This window comes from Hypomesus transpacificus, chromosome 3 (genome assembly GCF_021917145.1).
Source record: "Hypomesus transpacificus isolate Combined female chromosome 3, fHypTra1, whole genome shotgun sequence".
NCBI lineage: Eukaryota > Metazoa > Chordata > Actinopteri > Osmeriformes > Osmeridae > Hypomesus > Hypomesus transpacificus.
In genome coordinates, this window is record NC_061062.1 from 3,062,602 (window position 1) to 3,090,344 (window position 27,743).

The window sequence follows — 27,743 nt, forward strand, 5'->3', positions numbered from 1 at the left end:
TAAGTCTGGACGTCACAGTTGTAGCCTACTGTAGTTAGTCTAGCTATCTAGCTATCTAGCTGTGAATGGTAATGTTATTTGCATATTGCTTAGCTCTCATAAAGCGTTCCGATGGCTGTACGTTGGTTATGCAGGTAAGAGTTAAAACATTTGTTTTGTATTGGTGTATTTGTATGTGGTATTTTGTAGAAGAATACAAAAAACAACGTAGAGCTAGGTTTTGTGTATCGATGGGTCACTGTCGGCTTGCTACATCCCTTACTGGCTAAGCTACTAGTAGCTCTATCAGCTAGCTAACGTAAAGAGTGACTATTCAGAATATTTGAGCGCAGTTTCACTCTTCAATTGTGCTTATTATTGGGTTGAATTCCAAAATTCGGTAATACTTTTGACAGATGGATAAAACCTAGTCTACTCAACAAACTATTTAATTTTTTTAAAATTCAGTTGACAGTTGTGGAGCTGGGGTCATTGCTCGGTGAATTGTCTGTGGCACACACAGCAAACAGCTGTTTGCATCCTGCCACTTAAATCACTGGCTTTATAGGCCGCGTCCCGGTTACCTAGCTCTAGATAGTGTTGAGGTTCAAATCAGGAGGAGAAGGATACAAGTTTAATGCCAGACTACGTTCTTTGTAGTTTATTGATAAGAAATGATGCAATCAACAATTAATACAACACACCAGGATGTTCTCAGTCTAGATCGGCGATACCAGTCAATGTTACCAGTCTCGCTTCATAGAGTAGAGTAGACAAAGGCCTTTGTGAGAATAGTATTGACAGAAGTCAGAGAGTTCTGCCCAGTCCCAATTCTTTCTACCTGTCCCTGGGAGACAGTTGTACCCCAAAGAGAGGGAGGGATTTGTTAGGTGAATGGTCAGAAGACCACGGGAAGGGGATGTGGTCTTCCGATTAGGTGTTCAGGGTGGGCAGTCCAAGGATCTGATGATGTTTCGAGAAGGGGGGGTGGGGGGTGGGGGCAAACAAGACCCAAAGGTCTGATGATGGACAAAGGGGGGAGCAGAGTCTCCAAGATGGGGAGTACATCATCCCAAAATGCAGGCGCATCATCAGGAGCAAAAGAGTTCCATCTTCCACGGCCCAAGCATCACCTTATCTTTCATGTTGACACTTGGTTTTGAATATAGGCCTGTTTGGTTTTCCTTAACATTTAGAGTTTAATGTCAAAATTACTACACAATATAGGCTAACAGCTCTTTAAAGGTATCTGACTTACGCGAACAAACCCTCTTTGTGTGTGGGAGGGGCGACACCGAGTGGACTGCAGCAGTGTTTAGCTTGCTAGTACGTACTGGCAACACGGTGACGACGAGGCATCCATTGAACACATCAGTGCTACGAGCGGAGGTATAACAACCTAAATATTTTTTGGGATACGACTAGACTACAACCTTTTATTTACGTCGTTGCCATAGCTGATGGAAAAGGACAGCTATAGAAATGTGCGCGAACGTATTTGGAGTTTTGAAAAGGTGAGACATTTCATGCGCATCTGGGAAGGTGCCGCGACATTGCTGGCGTTTGTTACATTGAAACAGCAGCCTAGCAACTGACACCGGATCATTTATGTTTAGTGAGATATTGCAAGGCAGAGGGTGCATGCGAGGAGCCTGTAATGGTATGTGGACGGTTGCAAACATTCAACGGTGCTAACGTTGTCTTCACTGACATTCTTTTCCGCTTGTTGTCAGCTAGCCAAGTATATGATGAGATTTATACATAATTGTTAAAGCTGTGTGAGCTCATGCATGTTTTCATGTATGGAGAGAGTGGCCTAAGTGTTGCGGCAGGTGTAATATTTTGGGGAATGACCATATCACATAGATGGAGCTGTAGCTGTGGTGCATCATTCCTGGAATGCACAGGATGCTGGAATCAAGCGTCATGTAATTTGTTTAGCCCAATTTAAGTGTAAGGTCTAAAAGGCTTGGGAATGAAACTAATTAAATTGTATATTTCTGTGGATAAGGGTTTAAGTCTTGCATGATAACTGAATAGGCCATCTGTAAATAACTTTGAGAACTAAGAAGCACTCTAAACCCAGTTGATGTTTTGCACATCAAACAGGCATATGACTTTTGTGGCATTGGTGAATTGTCTTTGTTGTTGATATGTTTTGAAGTGAAAAGTTACAGTAGTGATAAGGAAGGTTACAGACTATTTTTAGATTGAGTACACATGGTGTTTCAAACGGTACAACTGTTCGGATTATGATTTTAATCCACAATATGGAATTTTAAGTCCCTAAAGCAGAGCACTTGAGAACCAAATTATTGGCTTTGGTGTCAGTGTTAATGAAAAGTATTGCAAAATTATATAGCGGGTCTGAAGTGTTTAGATACTGTAGAATATCATATAGCAGCGCTGTGTCCTTGCCAAATCGGCACTCGCACCATAACCCTCTTAAAATTCGTCGTCATATCCCAAACAGGAGTGACTGTCTCTTTAAACGTCCAGAGAATGGCGTGCCCGTTGTGACATCACAGACACATCGCTGTGGAATAGCAGCAGCAGTAACATATTTTGAGAGGCTTCCAATCTGCTGCATCTGGAGGCTGGAGGCTGATGGCAGGAACGTAGCCTAACTTAAATGGTGTTCTCTCTATCTCAGGGCCATAGATAACTTCTTTGTATCTCAATTAGGCGTTACCTCAGGAGTTCGTGTAAGTAATTTTGTGTGGTATAAATAATTTCACATTTGGATTGTGTTTAAAGAACTAAATGAATTGATTAGGAAGTTGGTCAAATTGAGCAGTTTCATTTCTTTTACATTTGATACCAGGTTTGTTTAACAACTGTGCTGTCAGTGCAGGAGACTTTTGGGTGCATGATATTGATTGGATAGACATGTCAGAAGTGACAACAGCCTAACATCACTGTATTTTAAGCCGAATGATTGGTATGATAGTGCTAACATTCCAAGATAGAGCCTGGACTCAATTCATTTATAACTGTAGTGGACTCACACCTACTACAACAACTAACCACTGAAAGACTATTACTTTGTAATAATTAATTGTCTGTGGAGAAAAGGGTGTGTGTGTGTGTGTGACATAGTTTGTTCATTTTGGGTAAAGCATGGTTACTAACAAGCTTAAATCTACAACAGGAAACACTTTATTAATACAATGCAAACATTTCCCTAACAACGTTATCTAGGAAACCTTCAAACAGGTTAATATTTAACATCAGTATTCTAGGATTCAATCGTCACGATAAACAACCAATGCATAAATCCACCACAGACCATGCGTTCTAAATCCGTGTCGCTCCAATCTAAACGGTTGCGTACTGTTCTTGAATGCGATGTGCCATGTTTTTCCTCCAGCCTGTTTGGGAAGCCCTTTGATGGTGGGAAGAGGATGGACCATGGTAGCCAGCAGCACCAGCAGCCGTTCTACCACCACCAGCAGCACCACCACCACCAGCAGCAGCAGCAGCCCCAGCCCCAGCAGCACCCAGCCATGATGCGTCTGTATGAGATCCAGAGGGAGGTGGCCTCCTTGGGCCCCCAGGTGTGCACCTACAGCGGGCTGCAGAGCGACCGCGAGTACAAGCGCCTGGAGCGCGAGCTGACCCGCCTGCTCCTGGAGGTGGACCAGGTGGACACGGAGGGCAGGGCGGAGCTGCAGGGGGCGCGCAAGCGAGCCGCCCAGGAAGTGGAGGGCCTGCTGCGTTACCTGGAGGAGAACGCCACGCACCCCTCCCGCCTGGCCATCGAGGAGCTGAGCCGTGAGGCCCAGCGGCTGGTGGAGGAGGGCGTGGTGGCGCCCCAGCGCGAGGGCGGCGCGGCGGAGATCGGCGACGAGCTGGTGGACGCCGTCCAGGAGCTGGTTCTGCGGCTCACCCAGGTGAAGACGGGCGGGCGCGTGCCCCTGCGCAAGGCCCGCTACCGCGCCCTGACCCGCGTGTGCGCCGTGCAGGACGTCATCGAGGGGCGCACCCGCCAGCAGACCCTGCCCCTGTCGGAGGACACCCACGCGGCCGTGCAGAGCATCAACCAGGTGATGGTGCAGGTGAGCGGGGCACGCAGCCAGCTGGTGGCCCTGCTCATGGGGCTGAGCGGCAGGGACAGCTGCGCCCACCTGTCCCGCGTGCTCACGGAGCTGCTGGTGGAGCTGGACGCCCTGGACGTGTCTGGGAACGCGGCCATCAGGAACTACCGCAAGCAGGTGGTGGAGGAGATCAACGGCCTGCTCAAACACCTGGATCTGGAGGGAGAGGGAGACGACACACGCAGGTACCGGGGACGGCCTCCCGTCGACACGCCCAAATACGTGGACAGTATCTCATTGAACACCAGGGGCATAGGTTTCGTTATGTGGGTGGGCCATGTACCTCTCACTGTTTAGAAAATCTGTACCTCCCCCTGACTTCATAAGATAAACAATCACATCCTCAGTTATGGGAAAAAAAATCTGTTCCACCCACATTTGAAAACTGATAGATGCTGATGTCAAGTCTCTTTCAGGGTTCAAACTTGGGCCTGACGTGTTTGCTTGGTGCGCTCTGTGTTCCCGTAGGTACGACCTCGCTCAGAACGACTCCATCCGGGAGATCGAGGCGGTGCGGGGCCACGTCCACCACCTGCTAGGGCAGGTGCTGAGGCAGAGCGGCATGGGGGAGCTCAGCTTCCGACACAAGGCGGAGCTCCAGAGCATGCTCACCCACCTGGACCAGGTGGACACGGCCCGCAACCCCTGCATCCGCGAGGCCCGCCGCCGCGCCGTGCTGGAGGTCCAGGCCGTCATCATGTTCCTGGACCTCCGCGAGGCCCTGTTTCGCCGTCAGCCCGGCCCAGCCGAGCCCCACGCTCACCGGGCCGTGTGGCTGGTCCTGGGCAGCCTGTCGGACCTCCAGGCCCAGGTGCTGTGCTTCGATGGCAAGCGGGCCGACAAGAGCTACATACTGCTGGAGGAGCTTCTGACCAAACAGCTGCTGGCCCTGGACGCCGTAGACCCACAGGGCGACGAGAACACCAAGGTGGCCCGTAAGCAAGCCGTCAAGTTTGCCCAGAACATCCTCAGCTACCTGGACATGAAGACAGATGAGTGGGAGTATTGATGGAGGGAACACCTGGACTAGGAGCAGGTTCATCTGGAAGTGGCTGCCAAACACACTGGGCTGGTCTGGGTTGGAGTGGGATGAGCTATCGGTATAGAAATCTGCATTGTTGCGCCGAAGGTTAAGGGTACTGTAAATATTGACTCAATCCCAGAATGCACTGCAGCAGCGCTTTTCGTCTCTTTGTTGTCATTGTCGCTGGCCTGCGGTAAAGTCAACAAAGAACCTTTTTGTGAAACCCACTTTGGAGAATAGTGTACCATTTTATGTGCTTTTTTGAAGGTTTACAGAACATCTTTTTGAAATGCTGTGTATGTGTGAGTTGTGACTAGTGTTCTTGTTTTGGTGTGTGGTTGAAAAGCCTGCTGCCAAAGCACTGAAGATGTATGTAACAGTGATTGGAGTCTTTCCGGAAGAATCTGTTTTATAAAAGAGCAATTGGGACAAGGGTAGATAATCCTTGAAATAGCATCCATTGTCTATCTTAATTACTTTGAGCGTCACCTGTTAATGAACCCAGCCAAACAATGTCTCTGAGTACGTACGTATGTACATACGTACAGAGACAGTGGGTGTCAACCCCCTGGCATGTTACTGTCTTCTTCTGCTCCTGTGTGAACGTGTCATTGTCTGTGTGTTTCTGGTAATGCTTAGTGGCAAACCTTCCAAAAGCCCTGGCTGTATGCAGATGTTGCTGGACTAGCATAACAGGTGGGTGTCCTACCAAACAGTATCGCTGCATTCATCAGTTACTCCTGAAAACTCCTTTTGACGTTGGCTAGGACTTCATTTTCAAGTATAAAAAAATAAAGGTAAAAAAAATCACTTGGAGGGGGGGAAAAAAGTTTACACAATGTGTGCTTTGTTAGGAATGTGTTAAACTGGCTTTAATGACGAGAGGATTTCAGTTTTCCTCGTAGATTCTGTTTTGTGGAAAACTGTGTTGTCAAAGTGTCCCAATGTCCCCAGTGAAACCGTGGTCATCATTAGACTTGTCCGCTTCAAACACGAGCAGAACGGTGATCTGACCCAATTCCACTTCCCTGTAAAGAATGACCCTTCTTACATGAGCACAACAACCCCTTTAAGCGACGCGTTTACCCCTAGTTATGTGTGCGACAGTATAGCTTATGTCGGCTGTGTGTGTGTGTGTGACTGTGTGTTTGCTTGGCTAGACCCTGTCAGGGGTGGACATGAGAGGTGGGAAGAGGAGGCTGTCGCTGGCCTAGCCTTTGAGTCTGTGTTCCTCGGTTAGAGTGCGAGAGCCCTGCGGGGCCGTCCTGGCTGACAGGGCGCCTAGCGACGGTGATCACAGTAGACAGGGCGTCGTAGTACCGAGGATCGAGCCCAATTCTCTGTGCCTTTATTTTTATCCTCCCCTTCAAGCATTTTGATCGTCGAGTACCCATCCCCCCACGCCCCGTCTCCACGCCCCGTCTCCCAGAAAAAAGGTGGCGTTCCTTTTTATAGATGGATTTGCACACGGAGACATGGAAAAGCACTCAATAGGTGGATAACAGGAACCCAGGGTTGTGTTGCCACTGTTGGTGATTTTGCACTCCCTCATACGACACCTGAGCACTACTGAGCAGAAACTGTCTGGTCACTTCTCAACCCTCTGAATCTGACTGGGGTTATTCAACTCAGCTGCTGGAAGGAAACATATGGCAGAAAGATTTAAAGCTTCACAGCCACGACTGACTTATCCAGTATATATGGCAGTGGTTAAATTAAAACAAGTCCAATCTCAAATGTTCAAACATTGTGATGCTTATGCAATAACTCTGCTACACAGTTCAAACATTATTCGTCTTTAAAACCAACCCTGGATTAAATTAATATTCTCTTCTGACCCCTTTTCGGCTCTCTATGTAACATTCCTAGCCTATATATCCATTATTGTACATTCACTCTTAAGCACATAGACTCTGTTGATAAACCAAGATGGAAATCTGGTTAGGTCTTGTCTGTTTCCCTGACAGTGCAGACGTTTTGTTGACAGCACCTGTATACAGGGGGCTATCTCCACAGCACCTGTATACAGGGGGGTGTCTCCACAGCACCTGTATACAGGGGGGGGGGGGCTGTCTCTACAGCACCTGTATACAGGGGGGGCTGTCTCCACAGCACTTGTATACAGGGGGGGCAGTCTCCACAGCACCTGTATACAGGGGGGGCTGTCTCCACAGCACTTGTATACAGGGGGGGCTGTCTCCACAGCACTTGTATACAGGGGGCTGTCTCCACAGCACCAGGCTGGGGCTGAACAGTAGCTCTTGTCAGATGTGCAGGCCTCTGCTAACGCCAGCCATCGATACATGTTCACATAACCAAGATTCCTAATGCCTGGGTGAACGCTTCCCATATGAGGAATGTAGCAGATGTCTGTTTGGCTAAATCAGTGCAAGGCCTAATTTAAAGGGTCTTGCTTGAAAAAAAAAATTATATTGCATTTGGATCCAATGCATTTCGACAGTTATTGTTACATGACAACCATCAGTTCAACCCTGATCATGCAACAAATTACCTTTTTATGCTGCAGGGTTTGAATGTATTCCTTGAAGAATGTTTTCTTATGTTTTCTTACCAAAGCTGATTTATTTTAAGCACACTTCTAAGATTCCTCTATATCATTGTTGGATTGTGTGATTTTGCCTTTTTAAGTGGCAGGAATGTTTATGTTCATTTGATGGCGAAGGTACTTGCATTTCTCCATCCAAGGTTTGCTTCAGTCGCCTTTGACTCCGTTGATTGTGACAGGCTATGCTGTTTCTCATGCAAGATGCGCTTGTACAAAAGCACACCGAGGTTGAAATGATGTGTGAATGCTTCAAAAATAGGTTTGTTTTACTTTGTATTCCCACTCTGAAATAAAGAGGGTGTGTCTCAATCCTGTCTGTGGAATGGTCTGTGTTTATTTCTGGATACGCTTCCCATAAGATCACCTGGAAATGCAGACATCCTCTTCACAACCAATTAAAATCTCCCGAAACCTCAAGATACAAAGAGTGTATATGGGAAAAGTATTACAGCAGAGAACTGGTTAAGCGGAAAATGTGTTCCGTGACTGGCAAACCGTGCCTTTCGTCAAGGGCATAAGTACAGCTTTCAGCCAGTGTGTGGAGAGTGACTGTAGAGTCAAATCTGGGAGGAGAGTAAGGGCTGTTTCCAGACGGCTGTGTGAGCCGTGAGCCTCATGCCCCTGAAGGCCCAGCGTGAACCACAGGGATCACTCCAAACCCACACAAACAAACACAGAAGTAGACTTTCAGCTAGAGGCTATTTCAAGCAGTGACCCAGAAGTGACACCCGTCGTGGACCAGGGACACGCTGGAGAACACGTCCCCGTCCCCCCCATCCCGGAGCACTGACCCGCTGGGCCGGCCCAGCAGAGAGACTCCATGTGTGGGGTCGTGACCCTTCACACGCCAGGGTCACTCGGATCACAAACTCACATCCGCTTCATCTTTCACCTCCTACAGTACCAAGCTGGACCGAGCCGTTTCTGTTACTCAGACCCAGGAAACGATATCCGGCAAATGCTTTGTTTGGCTCTGTTCTGGATGATTTGACGCCATGCTAGGGTGTTAATCTGTCGTTTCAGTTTGGCCCACCGCCATGCCTTAGCTTGACCACTAGAGAGTGCTAGGGAACAAGCTTAGCAGTGAGCATTCCTGACCCTGTTCGACGTCCACAGAGACAGTAGAGGCGTGTGTGCTTGTTCCATTGTTCGGGGCGAAGCTCATTCACACATCAACTGCACCCTTTATACCCTTTACTGGGTACGGGGATTCACATCTCTGCAACCGTTGCATAAGCAGTCACATCTGAAGAGCAAAAACTCAGGGTTCCTGAGAACATGGGTCATCGTACTCCCCCCCCCCCCCCCCCCCCCCCCCCCCCCTGCTCCGAGGGATGTCTATCAATAAAGAGCCTGGTGACTCTCAGGCAGCTGTCACATGGCTCGACTGTCATTTTTAACCCGTCTCCAACCCTCTTAGCTTCCATCTAGCTGCTAAGTGGGATCAATCCTTCCCCCCAGGCTCAGCTCTCCCATGGTGGTGGTGGAGGGTGGTGGTGGTGGTGGAGGGTGGTGTGATGTAGGTTATATAACCCTCCTCCCTTCTGCACCATTAGTCCGGCATCCACACAAAAAGCCACGCTGCGTGACATAACCATCCACACATAAACACACATTGTCCTCCTCCCTCTTGCTCTCCACAAGGACTACACAGTGGGCTTGAATCCTTACAAATATGGTGCTTCTGGTTTTATTGCCCTGCAGTCGGGGTGAGGCGGTTCTGGCACATTGCTGCAAATCTATGGATGGGAAGAAGGAAGCGGAAAATGGCAGGAGAACTAAACGTATTCTCAATTTTCTCTCTTTATCCCACAAGTCAATATGGATGAACGAGTGGTGTGTGGGCTTGTGGATTTGTTGGCTGTTGTGTTTATAAAAAGACTGCAGCCCACACGGATCTGCCTCTAAACAGACTGTTGAGTGTTTGAAGAATAAGACAAGTCATGTGATCATCCTCAATATTCTGTGCAGATAGAGAACTAGGGCGTATGTGGGGTGAAGTCCTCGAGATGTTCCAGAGAACTGGAAGGTTGAAACTCAGGCCTAGCTCCATCTGTCATTAATTGAGTTCAGACCAGTTTGCTATAAACCTTGCCAAAGGAACATGTAACTGAAGCACGACAGCTGTGAGATTCATTTTCCCCCTGCTTTGTCCCTGTGAGAAATTCTGTGGGTTTCCAGAAACGATGACACAGCCAGGGCTGAAGTCAGACAGGCAGAGCTGGAGGGAGTCAGATGGCCATGGCAGTCTGTGAGTCCGAACTAAATACATTCTGCTCTAATTAAACTGGAAAAAACATAACCCTGGATGGTACGCTACCAACCAGAGGGAATGACTGGATGATTAAAAATGTTAGCATGTATGATTTCGCTCATTGATAGAACTAACCCCTAGTCCAGAGCTGCAAGACTTTTAAATGATATTGTTGACGTGGCAGTTGGGTGGTTTCCACAGCAACGGGATTCACTTACTCCACCCTCGTGGCTCTGAGGATGTTGTGCGTTGCTGCTCCCACTGACATGACAGTATGTCGGCCTGCTGTCGTTCATCATTCAGACTTGAAACCCACTCAACAGACATGTTTAGGAAACCTTACATGCAGCCGTAAGTGTCCTGAACAGAGTAGTCACCTTGGAAGAGAGTGGATTATTAATGTGGATTATTAATCTCTTGGTGGTTAACAGGGTAGGAGGTGACCAACAGTGTTCTGCTGCCTCTCTGATAGCAGTGTGTCTTTCTAGCAGAGCCATAGATAGATACATCCAATTTTCTGTTGTTCTGTGTTTATATCCATCTGTGTTTAAAACGTTTGTAAACAGACATTCCTCTCTCCAGCAAGTTTACTGCCTCCTCCTCCTCCTCCTCCCCTACCTCTCCCTCCTCCTCCTAACCTTAACTCTCAGTCTCCCAACACAAGAATTTGGAGATCAGTCACCATCACAAAGATAGTAGCTCTTTGTAGAGCTTTCCAATTGTAGGCACAATGTCTTGGCAGGCTGGTTGTGGCACAATTTTCATTCAAGCTCTAGAGGGCAGTCCATCATCATGGCATCTATTTCTGAGATCGCATAGCCTGAGGAGTCATTTCACCTTGAACATTGTCTGCTTTTCAGCTGGAAAACCTATATGCTGTTTGGACACACTGCTGCGGGTCTGGTAGGTAACGCAGAGGACTTCCTGTGTCGGAGGTGATGCAGACTGTTTGTCTTTAGTGGGTCTCGCCCTGGGTGCAGTGGGACTCCATTATCCACCTGCCTTAAGTCACGTTCTCGACTCCATGTTTGTAAACTAGGTTTATCTGTGACTTTCCAGAAGAATGTGACACACCTATCTGTCTTTGCAAAGAGAAAAAAGTTGAAGATACCAAAACCAAATACCTCCACTCCTCACTAATGCCAAGTTAATATTAGTGCTCAGCTGGATGTCAGCTGTCTCTGTGTGGAATTGGTCAGTCAGGGTTTGTCTCTATGTCTCTCTGTTTCCTCTTTCTGAGAAGGGCAGAATGGGTGACTGGATTTATTTATGCCATGACTCAGAGTCATGTCTGCATAGCTATGTTCAGCTGTTGTGACTCAAATCCACTGTGTATCAACACCGCCTTAATAACCACATCAAAAAACAGGACTGTATACTGTCGCTCTGATTGTTCAGAGTGTACAGTGCCCCTAGGATCTGATAGCTGGTAAACTGCCCTGTAAACCCAGTTGTGCGAGGTGGGTAATCTCTGCCTGGGTACTGCCTAGCAAGCCCATGTCTAGAGTCAGAAACTGTCCTAACTTCCTTCTATCTTCAAAAAGCGCCGTCAAAGTGTTGCTTGGCGAGGCATAATGATTTCAACATTTGAAAGAAGATCCTTTCTTTTCTTCCAAGGTCTCTGAAAGAGAAACGTTGTAGTCCAATTCACACAAACGTCATCTCACGTAGCCCCTTGTCGCCTGGTGATAAGATCCTTAAACTTGTCTGTTGAGACCTCCTCAATTCCACAAACCTGTTCCACAAAGAAACTCTAAGTAGAGAGACTAAGTCTCAAACGCCCTCTGTCGTCCCAAGGTCAGGTGGGATCAAACAAGGCCTCTCCTTGCTGACCCACTGAGGACAGATTAGGCGGAAGGAGATTCAGCGCGACCAAAGTTGAAAGGTGCCATAACAAAGATTTTATAATTTTATAACTTTACCATCCTTTACCAAGGCGCACAACGTTTGAACATGCTCCTTATCACATCACTGGCAGCCAATCAGCATTAGACATGGTTTTGGTTAGCCATCCTCCATAATGTGAGATTTGCCTTTCATGGAAATGGAAGGACCAAAGGGGAAAGCAAGTTGATACAATATCTAATCTGTACAAACAAAATGAATGAAAGTGAGGCCTGTACTTGCAGCCAGAGTACATATATAAGATATGCCAGTCTGCCACAGTCAATCCTAATCTTTCATCTGGATGTTCTGTTGCCATTTGAATTAATGTAGATTATTTACAAGTCCTCAACAGAGGTCTTTTCAACAGCTTTCAACAGAGGACAACCTACCTTTTCACAGAACAGCATGAGGGTGGGGGGGGGGGGGGGTAGAAGGAAATATGAAGTATCCTATCAGACTCAGTAGTGTTGGGCAACCCTGCAGTCCCAGAGGGAAAATGTGACATTGTAAGAGTAGATAACAGCCTGAACTCCCTACTGCTTAGCTGGCAGGACCACTGTGAAATCTGGGACGTCTAGGAGTCAGGTGGCTGAGCAGTTAGGGAATCAGGCTGGTAATCATAAGGTTGCCAGTTCAATTCCCAGCCGTGCAAAATGACGTTGTGTCCTTGGGCAAAGAACTTCACCCTACTTGCCTCGGAGGGGAATGTCCCTGTACTTACTGTAAGTCACTCTGGATAAGAGCGTCCGCTAAATGACTATATGTAAATCTCTGTGTGAGAGAGAACACAACAGAGCAGCGACTCTGACCCTCAGAAACAGCTGCCGCACAGCTGACACTACAGTCTTGTCTCTGTGCTCGCTGACACACCTGGCCGCTCCAGCCTTTGGGACCCCACTTGTTCCGCACACTCGCAAGTGTCATCGATCTGGAAGTAAATATGGATATGCTAATTTACAGCAGAACCCTGTCTGTCCTTCATGGAGTGATCTGAGTCACGATCACATCTTCCTCTCCAGGTGTTCTCTCCTCTCACCAGATGAGATGAGAAGACTACTTTATTAGTCATGAGAGATGAACACCCACACACACACTGTCTACACCAACGCGGTGCAGAGAGCGGTGACACCCACACTCACAAGCTTGAGTGTCCCCCTGGTAGAGAGGCTGAGGATGTTCACAGCTCAGCCCAGCAGGTGCCAAGCCCCAGGGCCCTGAGCCACTGCAAGGCAGCCCAGCAGGTGCCACGCCCCAGGGCCCTGAGCCACTGTAACACAGCCCAGCTCAGCCCTCCGCTGGCCTTGCTGGAGCGCTGCCCGCAGGTCTGCATGCCTGCCCTGGACGCCTGCCAGCCAGGAATGACAGATCCGTCAGTTCAGCTGTAAGACCAGGCTATACTGACTACGCTCTGCTGACTGCAGCATCCTGCCATGCTCTCATGTTCTGCAGTGTGTGTGTGTGTGTATTTAGTGATGGCACATTGTTTCATAAGGGGTTTGTCATGCAATGGATGCATCTGTAACTCAAAAGACGCAATCATTTGAAATGTGCCTAATTTGTTGTGGCGACTCGATGTAAATTGCTTCAATAAAAAAACAAAAACTTGACTAGGGGAAAAAGTACGAAACGAAAAGTTTATAGCTTGGGTCTTACCCGTTATGACTTGATAACTGACCGATGTGATACCAAACGCTAAGGTCAAACTAGCAACGACTGTCCATCACAAAACAGATCAATACTGAATTAACGAGGGCTTGGAATAGTTTGGACATAACCTGAATCAATGTCTTGCCTAACAAAGGCCCTAAAGACCATATTGAACTGAACCCAGCTACGCAACAATGGAGAGCTGTGGTCTGGCTTATCTAATCAAGCAGCTGAGAGTAAACCAGTTTGACCTTATCCCAGAGTGACCACACAGGTGACTGTAGAGTAAACATCAACATGGTGCTCAGATACACTGTTTAGAGGGGACGTGATTGAGAGATGTAACATTGAATTATCACAATGTCATGATCATTCAAACTCAGGTCACTTAATGAGTGACCAAGTTGAACATAAGTTCCCTTTTCCATTTGGAAAATCCCCAAAGACCAGTGTTGTGTGATTAAATTGTGCTGTGACTACAGTAGTCATTAGCCCTATTTTTATCAAGGTCTATGGGAAAAAGCTTCTGTACAACCATGTTCAATTTCCCCACTGACAGTACCCACCAAAACAAACCATCTAGGCCCCTCCCAGGCTGACCACACAGCACTGTAAACTGTATCACAACAGATGGACAGTGTGTTCACTAAATGTGTTCTGTGAACACAAAGTCAATAAGACCTATAGTCCATTTCTAAAACTCTTGCTTGGAAAATCATTATGCTCTCATAAAAATGACGTCAGACTTAGAGTTAAGCTTTCGATTCTGTTAACCCGAGGTACTTGTATGTATGTTGCCTTGTAGACAGTGTACACACACGTTGCTGGTGGTCAGGTGACAAAGGTGTTGTTCCCAGTGAGACATGACTGGGTTCAGGGTACTTAGTCACTGATACTGAGGTGGTTGTCCTGACCCCAGAGCGTACCAGCTCGTGGAAGGGCTTTAATAGCCACAAGTACCATGAAGAAGACGCAGCTTGTCTCTGAGTCGCTTTCCTGCTGTAATCTCATCAACTACTTTTGTTTTTTTAAATCACCAAGCCTAAGATTAAAAGGGGTTAGAATCTCAGGAGGACAAATGGGCAAGAGGAGAATTCATAAAGATGTAGGTGTGTATAGATTATTCTGCTGTCTGACCTGTGAAATAGCGGCTCGCTGGTTCTTTAGCTGGCCTTGGTTTGATTCTGCAATTGTACGTAGATTGTCTGTTAACCCATTCAAGGAAATGAACCGACAATACACATGTGACATTTGTTTGCCTTAAATGCCCTCACACTGGTCTCTTACCCGAGGGCCACTGTTTCAAACCTCTTAGCCATCTCTAAGCCATCTCCCTAGCTGTTCCTGCCCCCGGCCCGCCCCTCCTTAGCGACGGTTGTCATGTTGCCCATGTGACTTGTGCTGGGTTCTAACCTCCTGGACGCTGCGATGCTGTGGTCCAGGGATGTGCACAGCTCAGCTCAGGACAGATGACAAGCTGATTAGCAGCAGGATTCCACGGGCTCAGAGCTGCTATTCCCAGCCCGGGGCCGTCCAGATTAGACCCTCCGTAGCCCAGGACAGGCTGCTGCCTCTGGGGCTGCAGGTGGGACAGCTCCCTGACACATCCACAGAGGGTCAGCCTTAACACAACGGGCCTGGCCGGCACTGGACTTCATACAGCCCCCTGTAATCTCAGGATTACGTCACTTACCATCCTCTGCCACAAATACAAAACACAACATATAACTATAGTAAGGGTCTTTATTCAATGCATCTCCCTGACACAACCTGGCTGACATGATTCAGTTAGAAAGAAAAGGAGAGTTCACTTCAACAGTCTCCCATCGACAGTCGTATGTATCCAGACAGTGTGGATGTCTGCACTTGGAAAATCCTCACCTCCTCCTGCCTCCTCCTCCTCCTCTCTGGCCTAGTCTGAAACGGCTGCCATTTCTCTGCCTTTTATGGCGCGGAGCAGTGGTGACGGCAGGCAGACGCCGTGACAGAAACAGAACAGAGAAGATGAAGAGCGGTAGGAAGGACAGTCAGGTGTTCAGCTTCTCTACACTCCTCACAGAAGAGCTGCATCCAGCGTTACAGTTAAACCAAAGTCTGATCAACCTCGTTTGTTATCTTTTTCAAACGACAAAACAAATACAAAACAGAAAGAATATTGGTATGTACGCAATCCAATAAGAAATAAAATGACAAAAATTAAAAAAAATAGTTTGAGTTTAGTGGGATGATAATAATAGACCCTGGATTAGTTATTGTACACCCCAAATATATATGAAATGGCCACCATTCCTTTATGTGAGAGGAGGTGAGCAGTCAAATGAACTTCAACAGGGTTCCAGCTGAGAAAGCAAAGGCATGTACCCATCAGTGAGTCTTGAGTCAGAGGTCAGGTCCTTCTGAGGCTTCTGGGGTTCCCTGGACCCCCACACACCCAGCCTCTGTCTCCTCTCCAGGCTGCACCCAGCCTCCCTGCTCTCGATCATCCACCCCCCCTCTCTACCCTCTGGGCTTGGTGGCGAAGGTGAGGTATCCAGTGTGACCCGGCATCTCCCTAGGGGCTGTGGTGGTTTTACAGAAGACGGAGGCGTTGCTGGGGGCCACGGGCGGGGGCTCCTCTCCTGTGGAGTCAGAGGAGATCTTTGGGGGGGCCTCCGACCCGAAGTCGGGCAGGGGAAGGGAAACGGTGCGGACGTCGTGGACCTTGAGCAGAACCTCCAAGGTGCTGATGTCCTCAAAGCCTTCCTCCCCCAGCGCCTCGCACGTCCGCTGCACCTGCTCGATACACGGGGAGAAGGAGCACACACGACCCCCTGCGGGAGGGAGAGGGAGAGAGGGGTTGAGGGAAAGGTAGAGGGAGAGAGGTAGACAGAGAGAGAGGTAAAAGAGAGAGAGAGAAAGGTAAAAGAGAGAGAGAGAGGTAAAAGAGAGAGAGAGGTAAAAGAGAGAGAGAGGTAAGAGAGAGAGGTAAGAGAGAGAGAGAGGTAAGAGAGAGAGAGAGAGAGAGAGAGAGAAAAAAGGGAGATAAATTAACACAGGACTGATGGCAGAGAAAAGGACCATGGCCAATGTCAGTCTTTCACAGCTCACATTTGGCCATTACATGTGTGTTGGTACTTATGGCCACACCCTCAATCAAGGCACCACATCCATCAGGACCACATCTACACCAATCATATGGGACAACAAACTTACCATCCTAAAATAGGGTATAGGCTAGTGAAGGCTAAATCAGGTTAACAGGGAAGCTGGGCTGGGACAGAAGAGATGGCCAACCTGAGAGAGCCAGGGACAGACACCAGTAATGAGTGTCGCTTACCCTCCAGGCCTGACTTCACACAGGATCACAGCAGATCCACTTAGCCCAGGATTCCCCAGCATCTCCTCCCCCTCTGCTGAGGGCCAAACCTCAGAGGCCCTCGGCCTCTAGGGGACACACTGGGCCTGCTGTCAGAGCTAGGTTTCCATAGTGACAGAGGACCGAAGACAGAACTGATCTCGCTGAGGCAGTTGTGTCTTCACCTGATATTCCCCTACCGATGCCTGTCCTGTTTGTGCTCGAATGATACACCACGTCTTTACATGTTAAAAAGTTCTTGTTTTTAACTGGAGTATTGTTAGGATAATTTCTTAAGTAATGCACATGAGTCGTCGGATTCAAAGAAAGTACAATAGTTTAATTCTTGCCAGCAAGGAGACAAAGTCTGATCGCAATACAAAGTTTGTCTGCTAGCATATTGTGCTAGCTAACTATTTAAGCAGAACCGCTCTTTACAGTCATTGGTTAAGACAAAGGCATGCAAATGTTCCTTTGCTCTTCTTCATTGGCTCCTTGCATAGACCTGGCGCGCGCGTGTGTGCGTGCGTGTTTGAGTGTGTGCGTGTGTGTGCCTTTTGACCCCTGTAAGCTTGACCACATGATTCACCCAACACAGATAAGGCCAGACATCTTTTATGGCCTCTCCAGTAAGAGAGAGTGGTCAGCCCAGATCACCTTGTTTACGTATGCCTCATGTTACCCAAAGTCCAGATTTGGGGGTAGGCTTCTCTCTACACACAAGGAATGCTGAACACAGAATCATTCTTATACAGGATAAATGTGTTACATCTTCAATTTCTCCAACAAGTATCCGAAGCATTTGGGAACTTTCAAATGTTTAATACAGTTGACTGAATGTAGCCCCTCTGCCTGCAGAGCAGAACACAACCCATTGGTCTCCTGGCAACCAGGGGGGAGAGGGGAGAGAGAAAGAGAGGGGAGGAAGGGTAGAGAGAGAGGGTAGAGAGAGGGGGAGAGAGAGGGTAGAGAGAGAGCTGTACCAGGATCCAGGCCCCTCAGCCCTCCATACAGCTACTCTAAATAGAGGGCCCGGCCTCTGGCCAAAAATGAAAAGAATGAGGGAGCGAGAGGGGAAAAAAAAAGAAAAAAAAGGAGGGCAAACGCAGTTTCCACTGTCTCATCTTAATGTTCTGCCCATTCCGGCGCCTCATTCTCGTGAACATTCAAAGAACTTTAACCCTACAAGATGAAATTGATGAACTGCCTCACATAGAAACAATTGGCTGCACACAGGCCATGGCTGGACAGCTAATGCTAACAGGTGAATGTTGATGAGTAGAAACAGTACGTAAAGTTTCCCTTCCAGAGAAGGAGGGGGTCCTATAAGCTCTATACATGGGGAAATTAGTTTTTTCCCTGAGGGAAGACTCCAAATGTTATCCCTGTGTGACACAGCCCTGTATGGTCATGGGACTGATGCTACGAGTACATCTGGCTGCATGGGGTGCATGTGTCTGCGCATGTGCATGTGAGAGTAAAGGAGGGGTTTTGTGGTTAAAGAGAAGGCAGAATCGAAGCCATATAAGGGAGAACTCCACCGTATGCCAACAAGGGGAGGCACAGTGAACGCCGCAGTTCTGTGCTCTTACATTCCTGGTCAAACTGAGGCTTCGGCTTAATCAGATTCAGTGTGTTTACTCACTGCGGGATTACAAACATGAACTCTGTCCTGGGCTATGGCTGGGCAGTTCATAAACCACTGGGACTGGTGTGTTTAGAACTGCAGCTAGGGAACTGTTCCTCTGTTAGCAGTGCGGTGCATTTTCTCCAGGTAACCATCTACGGCCCATAACTCTCCACCCTTCACCACCCACCGACCTGCCAACCTGCCCAGGCCTCCTCCCACTGCACTGTGGCTCCTGGTCTCCATGGAGACCACCGAGCAGAGGACTGCGTGCTCCTTAGCCTGGCTACCCTGCCGAGTCCCAGGGAAACACACGATTCAAGGGCAAATTTAACGAGAGCTCTGCTGACCTGGATCGATATTTGACGTGGGGGCTGAGATGCTAGCCAGAGAAAGGGCTGGGCTATGCTCCAGTCTAACCAGGATTTAATGTTACATTATTTTTATTTTTTCATAATAAATCTAAATAATTGAATTCCCGTTAAGAGGCTGGGGATGTTGTTCCATCCTGGTGCGGCACGACCATTCACTCCCACTACAAATGTGCTTCTCTCGAAACATTATTAACCCTTAACTTAACCCTAGGCTCACTCAAACTTTAACACCAAGACCCCCAGAAAAAAAGCATCTTAAGCATCTTGTGGAGCCCAGCAAAAGAGCCCCATAAAGTCAAGTTTTTCATGTTTCACTATACTTATGCTTACATTTAGTCCCTCCAAGGGTAAAACAAGCCCCCCCACACCCCCACAGACTCTTACCATGCCTCTTCATAGCAGCCCGGGCGTGGCAGACAGCCTCCCAGGGGGAAGGGATGTCCAGGAAGACGGCGTCGGCCACGCCCGTCACGCCAAAGCCCTCCTTGCAGACGTCCTGGTTGCGGACGGTGACCAGGTGACCCACGCCGTGTTCCCTGAACTCCTCGCCGGCCTTCTCAGCACGCTGCTGGTGGAACTCCACCGTGTGCAGGTGGCCCGTGGGCGCGATGGTACGCAGGATGGCGTGGGACAGCGATCCGCTGCCCGTACCTGTGGACCAACCAGAGTCTCTGGGTTACTTCACGTTAAGTTGCCGATTGCAACAGGCACAGACACACAGTACTTTGGTCCTGCTGCATTTGGCAGCTTCTAGACCTGTAACAACAGTCCTGTAGCATTGGGTTAGTTATTGGTAGGTGTCACAAGACACAGACAAACTAGGTTCACGAGCGTTACGGAGAGACAATCACGCCAACATATTTACAGGTACCGTCACATGATCGAGGCAAAACTGAAGGCAACATCTGATGTAGTGAACCTTACAGCGCTGTCATAAGGCCAGGACAATACCTGTCCTTGTGTTGGCGTGTATGGTTCTGAGGTGGTCACATGACCAGCGGTCTGAGCAGGGAGAAACGGCGACAGCCTACAGCGCCCCATCATACTCCTCCTCACCCTCCTGATATTGCGTCACTGCTGCTTTTGTTCTCATGGCAACAAAGGAGCCAATGTTTATCCCACAGCGCCACTTTGACTTGCTAAACGCCATGCCACTCGACCGGATGACTGACGTCAGAGTCTGAGGGGCACGGAAGAGGGAGAGAGAGAAAAGAGAGAGCAAGGGAGAGAGAGTAAGGGAGAGAGAGAGAAAGTAAGGGAGAGAGAGAGAGAGAGAGAGAGAGAAAGAGAGAACACTGTTACAAGGACACAAGAGGGAGATATGAGAGGAACGGAAAGGCCGAGTAATCTGTCTCTGTGTGGGTTTCAGATAAAGTCACAGTTGGTAGGCAAAGACAGTCACACAACTCTGCTCAGTGTCGTCCATGACTACTCGAGCAGCCATATTCAACACACCACAAACCTAGCATGAGAAGGGAGTTTAGTCCGAGTACTAAAATTCCAAACATGGTTTCCATCGTCTCCCATGGAGACCTGCAACCTTAACCCAGCCCAGGACAACACACAGCTCCATGGGTCTCTGTACCTAGGACACAGTAGGCCTGTTTCCAGCAGAATGTTCCTCTCCAGTGGCTACAACAAGAGTTCCTTCAGTCAGGGGGAAAGCCTCATCCCCTCATTTAAGACAGAAACGGAGACAACACCGTTTGTGAGGCTAACTGTCTGAGGAGTCTGAGCAGAACTAGAACCAGTGTCTTTCCCATCTCACACACAGGACCTCCCTCAGATCCCTGTCCAGCCCCACAGAGATGCCACCAGACTGGGGTAGCAGGAGGGCTTCTCCTCCCAAGGCTCTGGTAGTCTAGTCAGCAGAGCCAGCAATCTGCAACTGGGTTATCTACATGATTGTGCCTGCCCACTTCAACACTGTGTCCTCTAAATGCTCATCACAGCTAAGCACTGTGCATCTGGAGAGCTCCCGCAATAAATCCTAGACCACCTCATTTAAGTTGATCTCCTGAATACCGCAGTGCAGAGCTTAATTGATAACTTACCAGTTGAATTTAGTCATCAAATTTGATGCGTGAGCAGATAATGGGTGAAGATTAAAGAACCAAAGAATAATAGATCTAATGAGACAAGCACTCAAATAATAGTGCAGGCTTTCACAAATAAGAATCATGGAGCCTTAAGGCATTTACAAGGATCATTAAGAGGACGATGGCGGAACTTGGGGATCCATTTCACGACTCCAAACACTTCAGAAAGTGACACAGTGACTCTGCGTCGGCCTGGCTGCACATGTGAACAAGGCATGAGCCAGCGTTTTTACCGGACGCATCCGCATCAGAGCAGGCAGAGGAACGTGACATCACTGCAGACATGTTGCGGCCCCCCATGTTCCAGGAGGGAGGGGCGGGAGGGGAAGCTGACTAAGCAGTTTGTTCATTGACATCACGTCTGGGACACACACACACACATTCAACAGCATCCCATCAATAACCTCCAGGCTGAGGGGGGGGGGGAGCAATGCGGCATATGCAGCATCCAGACATCCACAACACGGAAAACTCCTGCCGCACTGGCAACCTTTTAGAACGAGCTAACTATGCATAAACTTGTTACCTTTAGTCATTTAGCAGACGCTCTTATCCAGAGCGACTTACAGTAAGTACAGGAACATTCTCCCCGAGGCAAGTAAGGTGAAGTGCCTTGCCCAAGGACACAACGTAATTTGGCACGGCCGGGAATCGAACCAACAACCTTCTCATTAATAGCCCGACTCCCTAACCGCTCAGCCATCTGACCCCACGTTGCTTATTGTTGTTGATTATAATCTTCCGAAACAAATGTACGTAGGCACCATTAGAAGGCTGTGATACTTGCAACATGCCTTCCCACACAGGGCGGGTTTCAAGTAGACAAGTGGGTGTCTGGAGGTCAGGACTGGCGGTGGAAATAATCGCTAGGTCTGTGGACAGAAAAGGCAAAGTGCCTACTAGGGTGAGAGGGGTTAGCAGAGTTGAAGAGATGACATCAGGACCGGCCTTCCTATGATTGTAGGGAACAAAAGAATAAAGATGTTTCATACAATAAAGTAAACATTTCGAGTTTCTCTCACCTGATTCGCAGACAAACGACCCTGGTTTCAGCTCCAGCATCATGGTGATGTTTGCGATGTCGGTGGTGTAAAGAATCTGGGTGCGGTGGGGCAAGTTAAGGGTCCACAGCTCTGGGGTGGGGTGCAGTACATACACCCAGCCACCTTTGCTACAGGTGACCTTTGAACCAAATCTCTGGCCAACCAAGTCTGTTGAGTGGCGGATGACTCCATAACGTGTTTGCGTCTGGGCACCCTTCTGTACTCGGACTGGCATCATGGATTCATGACCCAGGTAGATGATGGCAACATCCCCCTCCTTAATGAGCTCTGAATACTCCACGAAACTCATGACATGCCTCGTACCACTTTCGATCTACTGAAAAGTCAAATGAAAGAGTCAATGTTTCACTCCAGTAGCAATATGATCAGTGATCTCTACAGTCTTAGAAGAGGTTGAATTGTATTGATCGACAGAGGTTGATTGGTATTTCTGTCATTTATTATAATTAATATCTTTTTTTATGGACGAGGGTACTGTGTCACAGCTGTAATGGTAAAGTTGTTCCTAACTGTAGACAGGAGTTCTAACACAGTAGGCCGTTTTCCAGAACATTCGCGTGGGTGTTAAAAATAAATAGAATGTGCCACGCGCATTTCTTGTTTTGAATTGAAACAGGCATCATTCAATTTCGACCATATATGTGGAATTCATTTTGTATTTGATTTCTTCTACTTGAAAGGCAGCCATGTCGAGCCAAATGGAGAAACTGTAAGTGAATAACTGAAATTCATTGGTCGAGTTCACATACTTAAGCGATTTCTTGCTCATGTAATTCACGTAAACGTTTTCAAAATCAATCTTGAATGGGCTACAGTACTGTGCACTTAATTAGCCTAGGTCTACTGTAGAGCTACTAGTCTTGTACAGTAGGTCTACAGTTAGCCTACAGTACTGTAGTCTAGCTATAATCCATTTGTATTTGCCAAGTACTGTACTGCAGCTGGACAGGTAGTTAGCTAGCTAACTCTTTTTTTAAACAACGTTTGATTACAGTAGCTAACATGTGTAGAGCCAGCTACAGTACAGTACTGTACTCTTTTAGAGACAACATTGGAAATTGGATGGGCTTGATGAAACGGACCTCCCGTAAAAAATGTTACGTGCCCGCTTTTTACGTCAAAAGGACAGTAGCTACGTTTAGCCAGATAGAAAACATTTACAATATGTTGACAGTTCGTTAGCTCAGTACTGTACAGTAGTACTGTACTAATAGTAATCACAAGTAACATATTAACACTGCACTACTGTTGACAGCTAGCTACTAGTGCTAGTACTGTAGTTAGCGAAATAGTTTACAAGCTTATGTTGCAAATGCTGGGTTCCAATTAGCCAATAGATGTATGTTAAAAGTCGTTAGCTACTGTAACTAGCTACTACCGTACTATCATTGTAGCTAGGTATCTCAACTTGCTGCCTAACGCTGGCTAGTTACTGCAACCTTCACATTATTGAAAAAACCCACCGTGTTAAAAGATCTTCTGCAAAAACAGATGTGAAAATTATGAGCTTGCCTCTGACAACGTTAGCTAGCAAGCAAGGTTCTATTTCTGATGACTCAGTACATATATTGTATTTACAGGGGGAAATGAATGAAATTGTTTCTAAACTTACACACGTGGTCTTGTTGAGGAGCGTGGTAACTGAGCAAAGGCGGATTCAAACTAGGACCATTTTGCGTCTTTTGAAGAGGTAGAACAGCCAGTTATAGGCTGTTAAGATGTCATGTAAATCTGCTAATGGCGCAAACGCTGCGCTGTGAGGATGGGCTCAAACGTTGGCAAAGTGAATTTTGTCTCTGAATGATGACGTTGTAATCACTGGAACGAGTCTGTCACTGGATAGTAGTACCTCCACATAAAACACATGAGTGTCATGCAATACATCAGTTGTAAAATTCCATCAACTGAATAAACCTGTATTAAAGACTGGCCACCTGTGCATATGCGTGCATCCACAGCGGGTAACTTGAAGCTGCAACATTTTATCTGGACCATTTAAAGAAATTACATTCACATGAGATGCAATTGAATTAAAAACGTCTAAGTTTGGTCGTCAAATTAAAAGGGAGTGGAAGCCTTGGAAAATGTTTCCAAGTTTCTTGCATTGTCATCCAATAGAATGAATGGACTACAAATACTGGCCAATGGGAGCAGAGTTGATCTACTATAAAAATCATCTCAAGATCATCTCCCATCAGAGCCGCAGGATAGTTGTGTTCGCTCCAACAACCGGAAAAATAGGGATCTTTGTATCATCCACTAGTAGTAGTAGTCAACAGCAGCAACAAACGGTAGGACAACTTTTTTTAGTTAATTGTTTATCACTTTTCTGAGTAAACTACGGAAATGAAACCCCCTTTTAACCCAAAATCACACATCTGAGACGTCAGTTTGTCTGTAGCCTATTCCCTACTCTTATAGAAAACCGTGTGTTGACCAAATCTATAAATGTGTAATGCGACTGATGCGTATTTTGCCTCTAACCTACCATATTCCGTTTCTTTTACATTAATGTGCATGTTAATTACATTTAACACATAGCTAAGTATTTACAGGCTGTAGGCTACTATTAGTCCTAATCTTTCTTTTGTGTATCGGAGTGTTCATTAGGCTATCTATTTGAATACTTTATTAAATGCACCCATTGTATTTTCAGTAGACTTATTTAATAGTAGACTATTACATCATGGTTGTGGTTAATTCGCATTCCTTTACCCGAAAACAAAATTCACGTGATTTCGCATCTAAAACCAAATTCGACCCTGTGATTGTGTGGATTTTGCACCACAACATACATTTCACCAACTGTCCCCTCACTCTCTGGTGCTGCCAGGGATCAGCCATGCCGTTCGGTAATACCCACAACGCGATGAAGCTGAAGTACGCCTCCGACAAGGAGTACCCCGACCTGAGCCAGCACAATAATCACATGGCCAAGGTGATGACTCCGGCCATCTACGAGCGCTTGAGGAGCAAACAAACGCCCAGTGGATTTACAGTGGATGATGTCATTCAAACCGGGATTGATAACCCAGGTAAAGACCCAATCGGCTTTCAACCATCAAGCCATCTGCTCTGCGTCTCAAAGTGCGTTTAGCAGGGGCAGGGCGTTTAAGCGAGCAAAATCGTAAAAAGCGCTCCGACCTTAGGGAGGGATCACCTTTTGCATTATGAGCTTGCTGATATGTCGAGGCATGTGACATGTCATTGCATGACTTCTCATAAAGAGGGACGCAAGTCCTTTGAATGATGCCAATGGCTTCATCTTGCCAATTTAAAGATAAGAGGCCCACCAAATAAGCAGTAAGAACTTGAATGAAAACAAAACCGAACCTGTTGAAAACAGTGGACTCAATAAAGCGTGAGAAGCCTGCAACTCCTTACTATAAATAATGGTAACTCTCAGCGACAACTTGAATTGTGCATGTGAGAGAGCATGACAGTTGGCCTCCCCTCACCCTGTAGAATGTGTGTTTTGTTGTTACCGTTTAGAAATGATAAGATGTCCAAACTGACCATCAAGCGGCTCTCACTTGAGGAGGAGTTCCCTGATCTTAGCGTGCACAACAATCACATGGCCAAGGTCTTAACCAAGGACATGTACAAGACCCTACGAGAGCGGGCCACTCCAAACGGATTCACCATAGATGGTGTCATCCAGACAGGGGTTGACAATCCTGGTAAAACAGACCTATCCTGAGGCAGTAGACTGAGCATTCAACACATATATTCCTCCTCAGCAAGTTCAGTGTAGCGAGGATTGTTTTGTCGTTGTCATGTCATGGTTCATGTCCCCACTCGGTGCCGTCTGACTCGTGTTGTGGGCATGCCCCTCCAGGCCACCCGTTCATCATGACGGTGGGGTGCGTGGCCGGGGACGAGGAGACCTACGAGGTCTTCAAGGAGCTCCTGGACCCCATCATCGAGGACAGACATGGAGGGTACAAGCCCTCAGACAAGCACAAGACGGACCTCAACCCAAGCAACCTGAAGGTGCCCCAGGCCCCATCGCCGTCTCTTGGGAGACCCATTGGATTCTCCACGACATCATGTGAAGAACCTTGAGTTGACTTTGGTGTCTCTTCCTGTAGGGTGGTGATGATCTGGACTCCAACTACGTCCTCAGCTCTCGCGTGCGAACAGGCAGGAGCATCCGAGGGTTCTGCCTGCCCCCCCACTGCAGCCGTGGAGAGAGAAGGGGTGTTGAGACGCTCTCCATTGAAGGTATCGATCTCTTAAGTTCTGCTTTCAACACTGCAGTGGGGCGTGGAGCTATGTTCAGACCATGTTACTGTGTAGATGGCTCCCTCTAGTGGCTTGTGATAATGGTGGTATAAACTAGAGGGGAGATGTGGCCTTTGGTAGTACCAGTATGCACAATACTATTTTTAACCTCTTGCGAGCCAACTTTTAAATCTGGATAGTGACCTATGGTGTCCTTTTGTATTGTCTAAACTAAGGAGTCATTCCCCCATTATGTGGTTCAGCATTTCAGACCACACTAATGCATCTTTCCCTTCCTGCAGCCCTCGACTCCCTGTCAGGCGACCTGAAGGGGAAGTACTACGCTCTGAAAAACATGACAGACGCAGAGCAGCAGCAGCTGATTGATGACCACTTCCTCTTTGATAAGCCTGTCTCTCCCCTGCTGCTGGCTTCAGGGATGGCCCGCGATTGGCCCGATGGCAGGGGCATCTGGTGAGAGGGGGTTTCCAGGGGAATGGCTTTTGTGGGGGATTGTGTTCTTGGGACGCCTGGCCTTGATGACCATTGGAACATTATAACTGTGTTTGTCCTTGTAGGCACAACGACACCAAGACCTTCCTGGTGTGGGTGAACGAGGAGGATCACCTCCGTGTCATCTCCATGCAGCAGGGCGGGAACATGAAGGAAGTGTTCAACCGTTTCTGCACTGGGCTCACCAAGGTAAAACAAACAAAACAGGAACTTAATGTGATGGGGCAGGGAAGATGAAGGGTTCACGTTAGATCAGCCTACTGTTTGTTTGGACTTGATTTGTATTCCCCCCCACCCCCCATCTGTCACAGATTGAGACCCTGTTCAAGGATAAGGGCCACTCATTCATGTGGAATGAGCACCTGGGCTACGTGCTCACCTGCCCCTCCAACCTGGGGACCGGGCTCCGTGCTGGGGTCCACGTCAAGCTGCCCAACCTCAGCAAGAACGCCAAGTTTGAGGAGGTGCTCAAGAGGCTGAGGCTGCAGAAGCGCGGCACAGGTAGAGAGAGAGAGATGGAGACACTCGCACCCTCTGCCGTCAGGGCTGCGTAAGCCACAAGGCCTTGGCTCATCTCATGCTGTGTTTCTCCCCAAGGTGGCGTGGACACGGCTGCAGTGGGCGGAGTGTTTGACATCTCCAACGCTGACCGCCTGGGCTTCTCTGAGGTGGAGCTGGTCCAGATGGTGGTGGATGGAGTCAAGCTGCTGGTGGAGATGGAGAAGAAGCTGGAGAAGGGCCAGTCGATCGATGACATCATGCCCGCCCAAAAGTGAACACTTCTGATTGCTGCCCTTCCCTATCCCTCCCCCATGTCAGTTGAATGAATGTGTGACACTATCCTGGAATGCACAATGTATTAAAGGAACACTTATTGCAATCTAAACATGAGAATAAACTGTTTTGATCCATATGACAACTTGCTTTGTTCTTACTCTGCCACAAGACAATTCAGGTTTTAGACATTTTAATTGACACGTGATTTACCTTGAGCATTTACATGATTTCCATCTATATTTTTAAACAATATAAAATAAATGAAGTAAATTGTGTA

At 47.7% G+C, this 27,743-nt stretch overlaps 3 protein-coding genes across 9 annotated transcripts; 2 read left to right on the forward strand and 1 right to left on the reverse strand.

Moving 5' to 3' along the window:
- The first annotated feature begins 4 nt into the window (after positions 1-4).
- Positions 5-7,975, forward strand: bag5 (BCL2 associated athanogene 5). 2 transcript variants are annotated; one of them, XM_047049002.1, is made up of 3 exons: positions 5-134; positions 3,350-4,261; positions 4,545-7,975. In XM_047049002.1, exons 1-3 carry the CDS (start codon positions 112-114, stop codon positions 5,083-5,085), a joined length of 1,476 nt encoding a protein of 491 aa, XP_046904958.1. In that variant the 5' UTR covers positions 5-111; the 3' UTR covers positions 5,086-7,975. The 2 variants fall into 2 exon arrangements, with proteins under 2 accessions (XP_046904958.1, XP_046904952.1); XM_047048996.1 differs by lacking the exon at positions 5-134 and adding an exon at positions 1,028-1,493.
- A 7,221-nt stretch (positions 7,976-15,196) lies between these two features.
- trmt61a (tRNA methyltransferase 61A) lies at positions 15,197-23,738 on the reverse strand. Of its 4 annotated transcripts, none has more exons than XM_047049762.1 (4): positions 23,565-23,738; positions 21,911-22,265; positions 19,174-19,440; positions 15,197-16,264 (listed from the first exon to the last, which is right to left on the reverse strand). In XM_047049762.1, the coding sequence occupies exons 2-4, from the start codon at positions 22,239-22,241 to the stop codon at positions 15,951-15,953; spliced, it is 912 nt and encodes a 303-aa protein (XP_046905718.1). In that variant the 5' UTR covers positions 22,242-22,265; positions 23,565-23,738; the 3' UTR covers positions 15,197-15,950. The 4 variants fall into 4 exon arrangements, with proteins under 4 accessions (XP_046905718.1, XP_046905694.1, XP_046905712.1 ...); XM_047049738.1 differs by having other exon boundaries at positions 21,911-22,268; XM_047049756.1 differs by lacking the exon at positions 23,565-23,738 and adding an exon at positions 23,416-23,558.
- ckba (creatine kinase, brain a) lies at positions 22,624-27,605 on the forward strand. 3 transcript variants are annotated; one of them, XM_047049329.1, is made up of 8 exons: positions 22,624-22,661; positions 25,445-25,632; positions 25,791-25,945; positions 26,044-26,176; positions 26,479-26,650; positions 26,755-26,878; positions 27,001-27,190; positions 27,287-27,605. In XM_047049329.1, exons 1-8 carry the CDS (start codon positions 22,639-22,641, stop codon positions 27,463-27,465), a joined length of 1,164 nt encoding a protein of 387 aa, XP_046905285.1. In that variant the 5' UTR covers positions 22,624-22,638; the 3' UTR covers positions 27,466-27,605. The 3 variants fall into 3 exon arrangements, with proteins under 3 accessions (XP_046905285.1, XP_046905277.1, XP_046905294.1); XM_047049321.1 differs by lacking the exons at positions 22,624-22,661; positions 25,445-25,632 and adding exons at positions 24,061-24,243; positions 24,786-24,987; XM_047049338.1 differs by lacking the exon at positions 22,624-22,661 and having other exon boundaries at positions 25,012-25,632.
- Positions 27,606-27,743: the final 138 nt, after the last annotated feature.

Excerpts from the sequence above, each read along its gene's own strand:
- bag5 (XM_047048996.1), top strand. The coding sequence starts at position 1,462 with ATGTGCGCGAACGTATTTGGAGTTTTGAAAAG. Across the intron at positions 1,494-3,349 it reads GTATTTGGAGTTTTGAAAAG|CCTGTTTGGGAAGCCCTTTG; the intron begins GTGAGACATTTC and ends TTTTTCCTCCAG. Across the intron at positions 4,262-4,544 it reads GAGGGAGACGACACACGCAG|GTACGACCTCGCTCAGAACG; the intron begins GTACCGGGGACG and ends GTGTTCCCGTAG.
- trmt61a (XM_047049762.1), bottom strand. The coding sequence starts at position 22,241 with ATGAGTTTCGTGGAGTATTCAGAGCTCATTAAGGAGGGGGATGTTGCC. Across the intron at positions 19,441-21,910 it reads GTCGTTTGTCTGCGAATCAG|GTACGGGCAGCGGATCGCTG; the intron begins GTGAGAGAAACT and ends GTTGGTCCACAG. Across the intron at positions 16,265-19,173 it reads GGCTGCTATGAAGAGGCATG|GGGGTCGTGTGTGCTCCTTC; the intron begins GTAAGAGTCTGT and ends TCCCTCCCGCAG.
- ckba (XM_047049321.1), top strand. The coding sequence starts at position 24,076 with ATGGACTACAAATACTGGCCAATGGGAGCAGAGTTGATCTACTATAAA. Across the intron at positions 24,244-24,785 it reads GTCAACAGCAGCAACAAACG|GGATCAGCCATGCCGTTCGG; the intron begins GTAGGACAACTT and ends TGGTGCTGCCAG. Across the intron at positions 27,191-27,286 it reads GCTGCAGAAGCGCGGCACAG|GTGGCGTGGACACGGCTGCA; the intron begins GTAGAGAGAGAG and ends TTTCTCCCCAAG.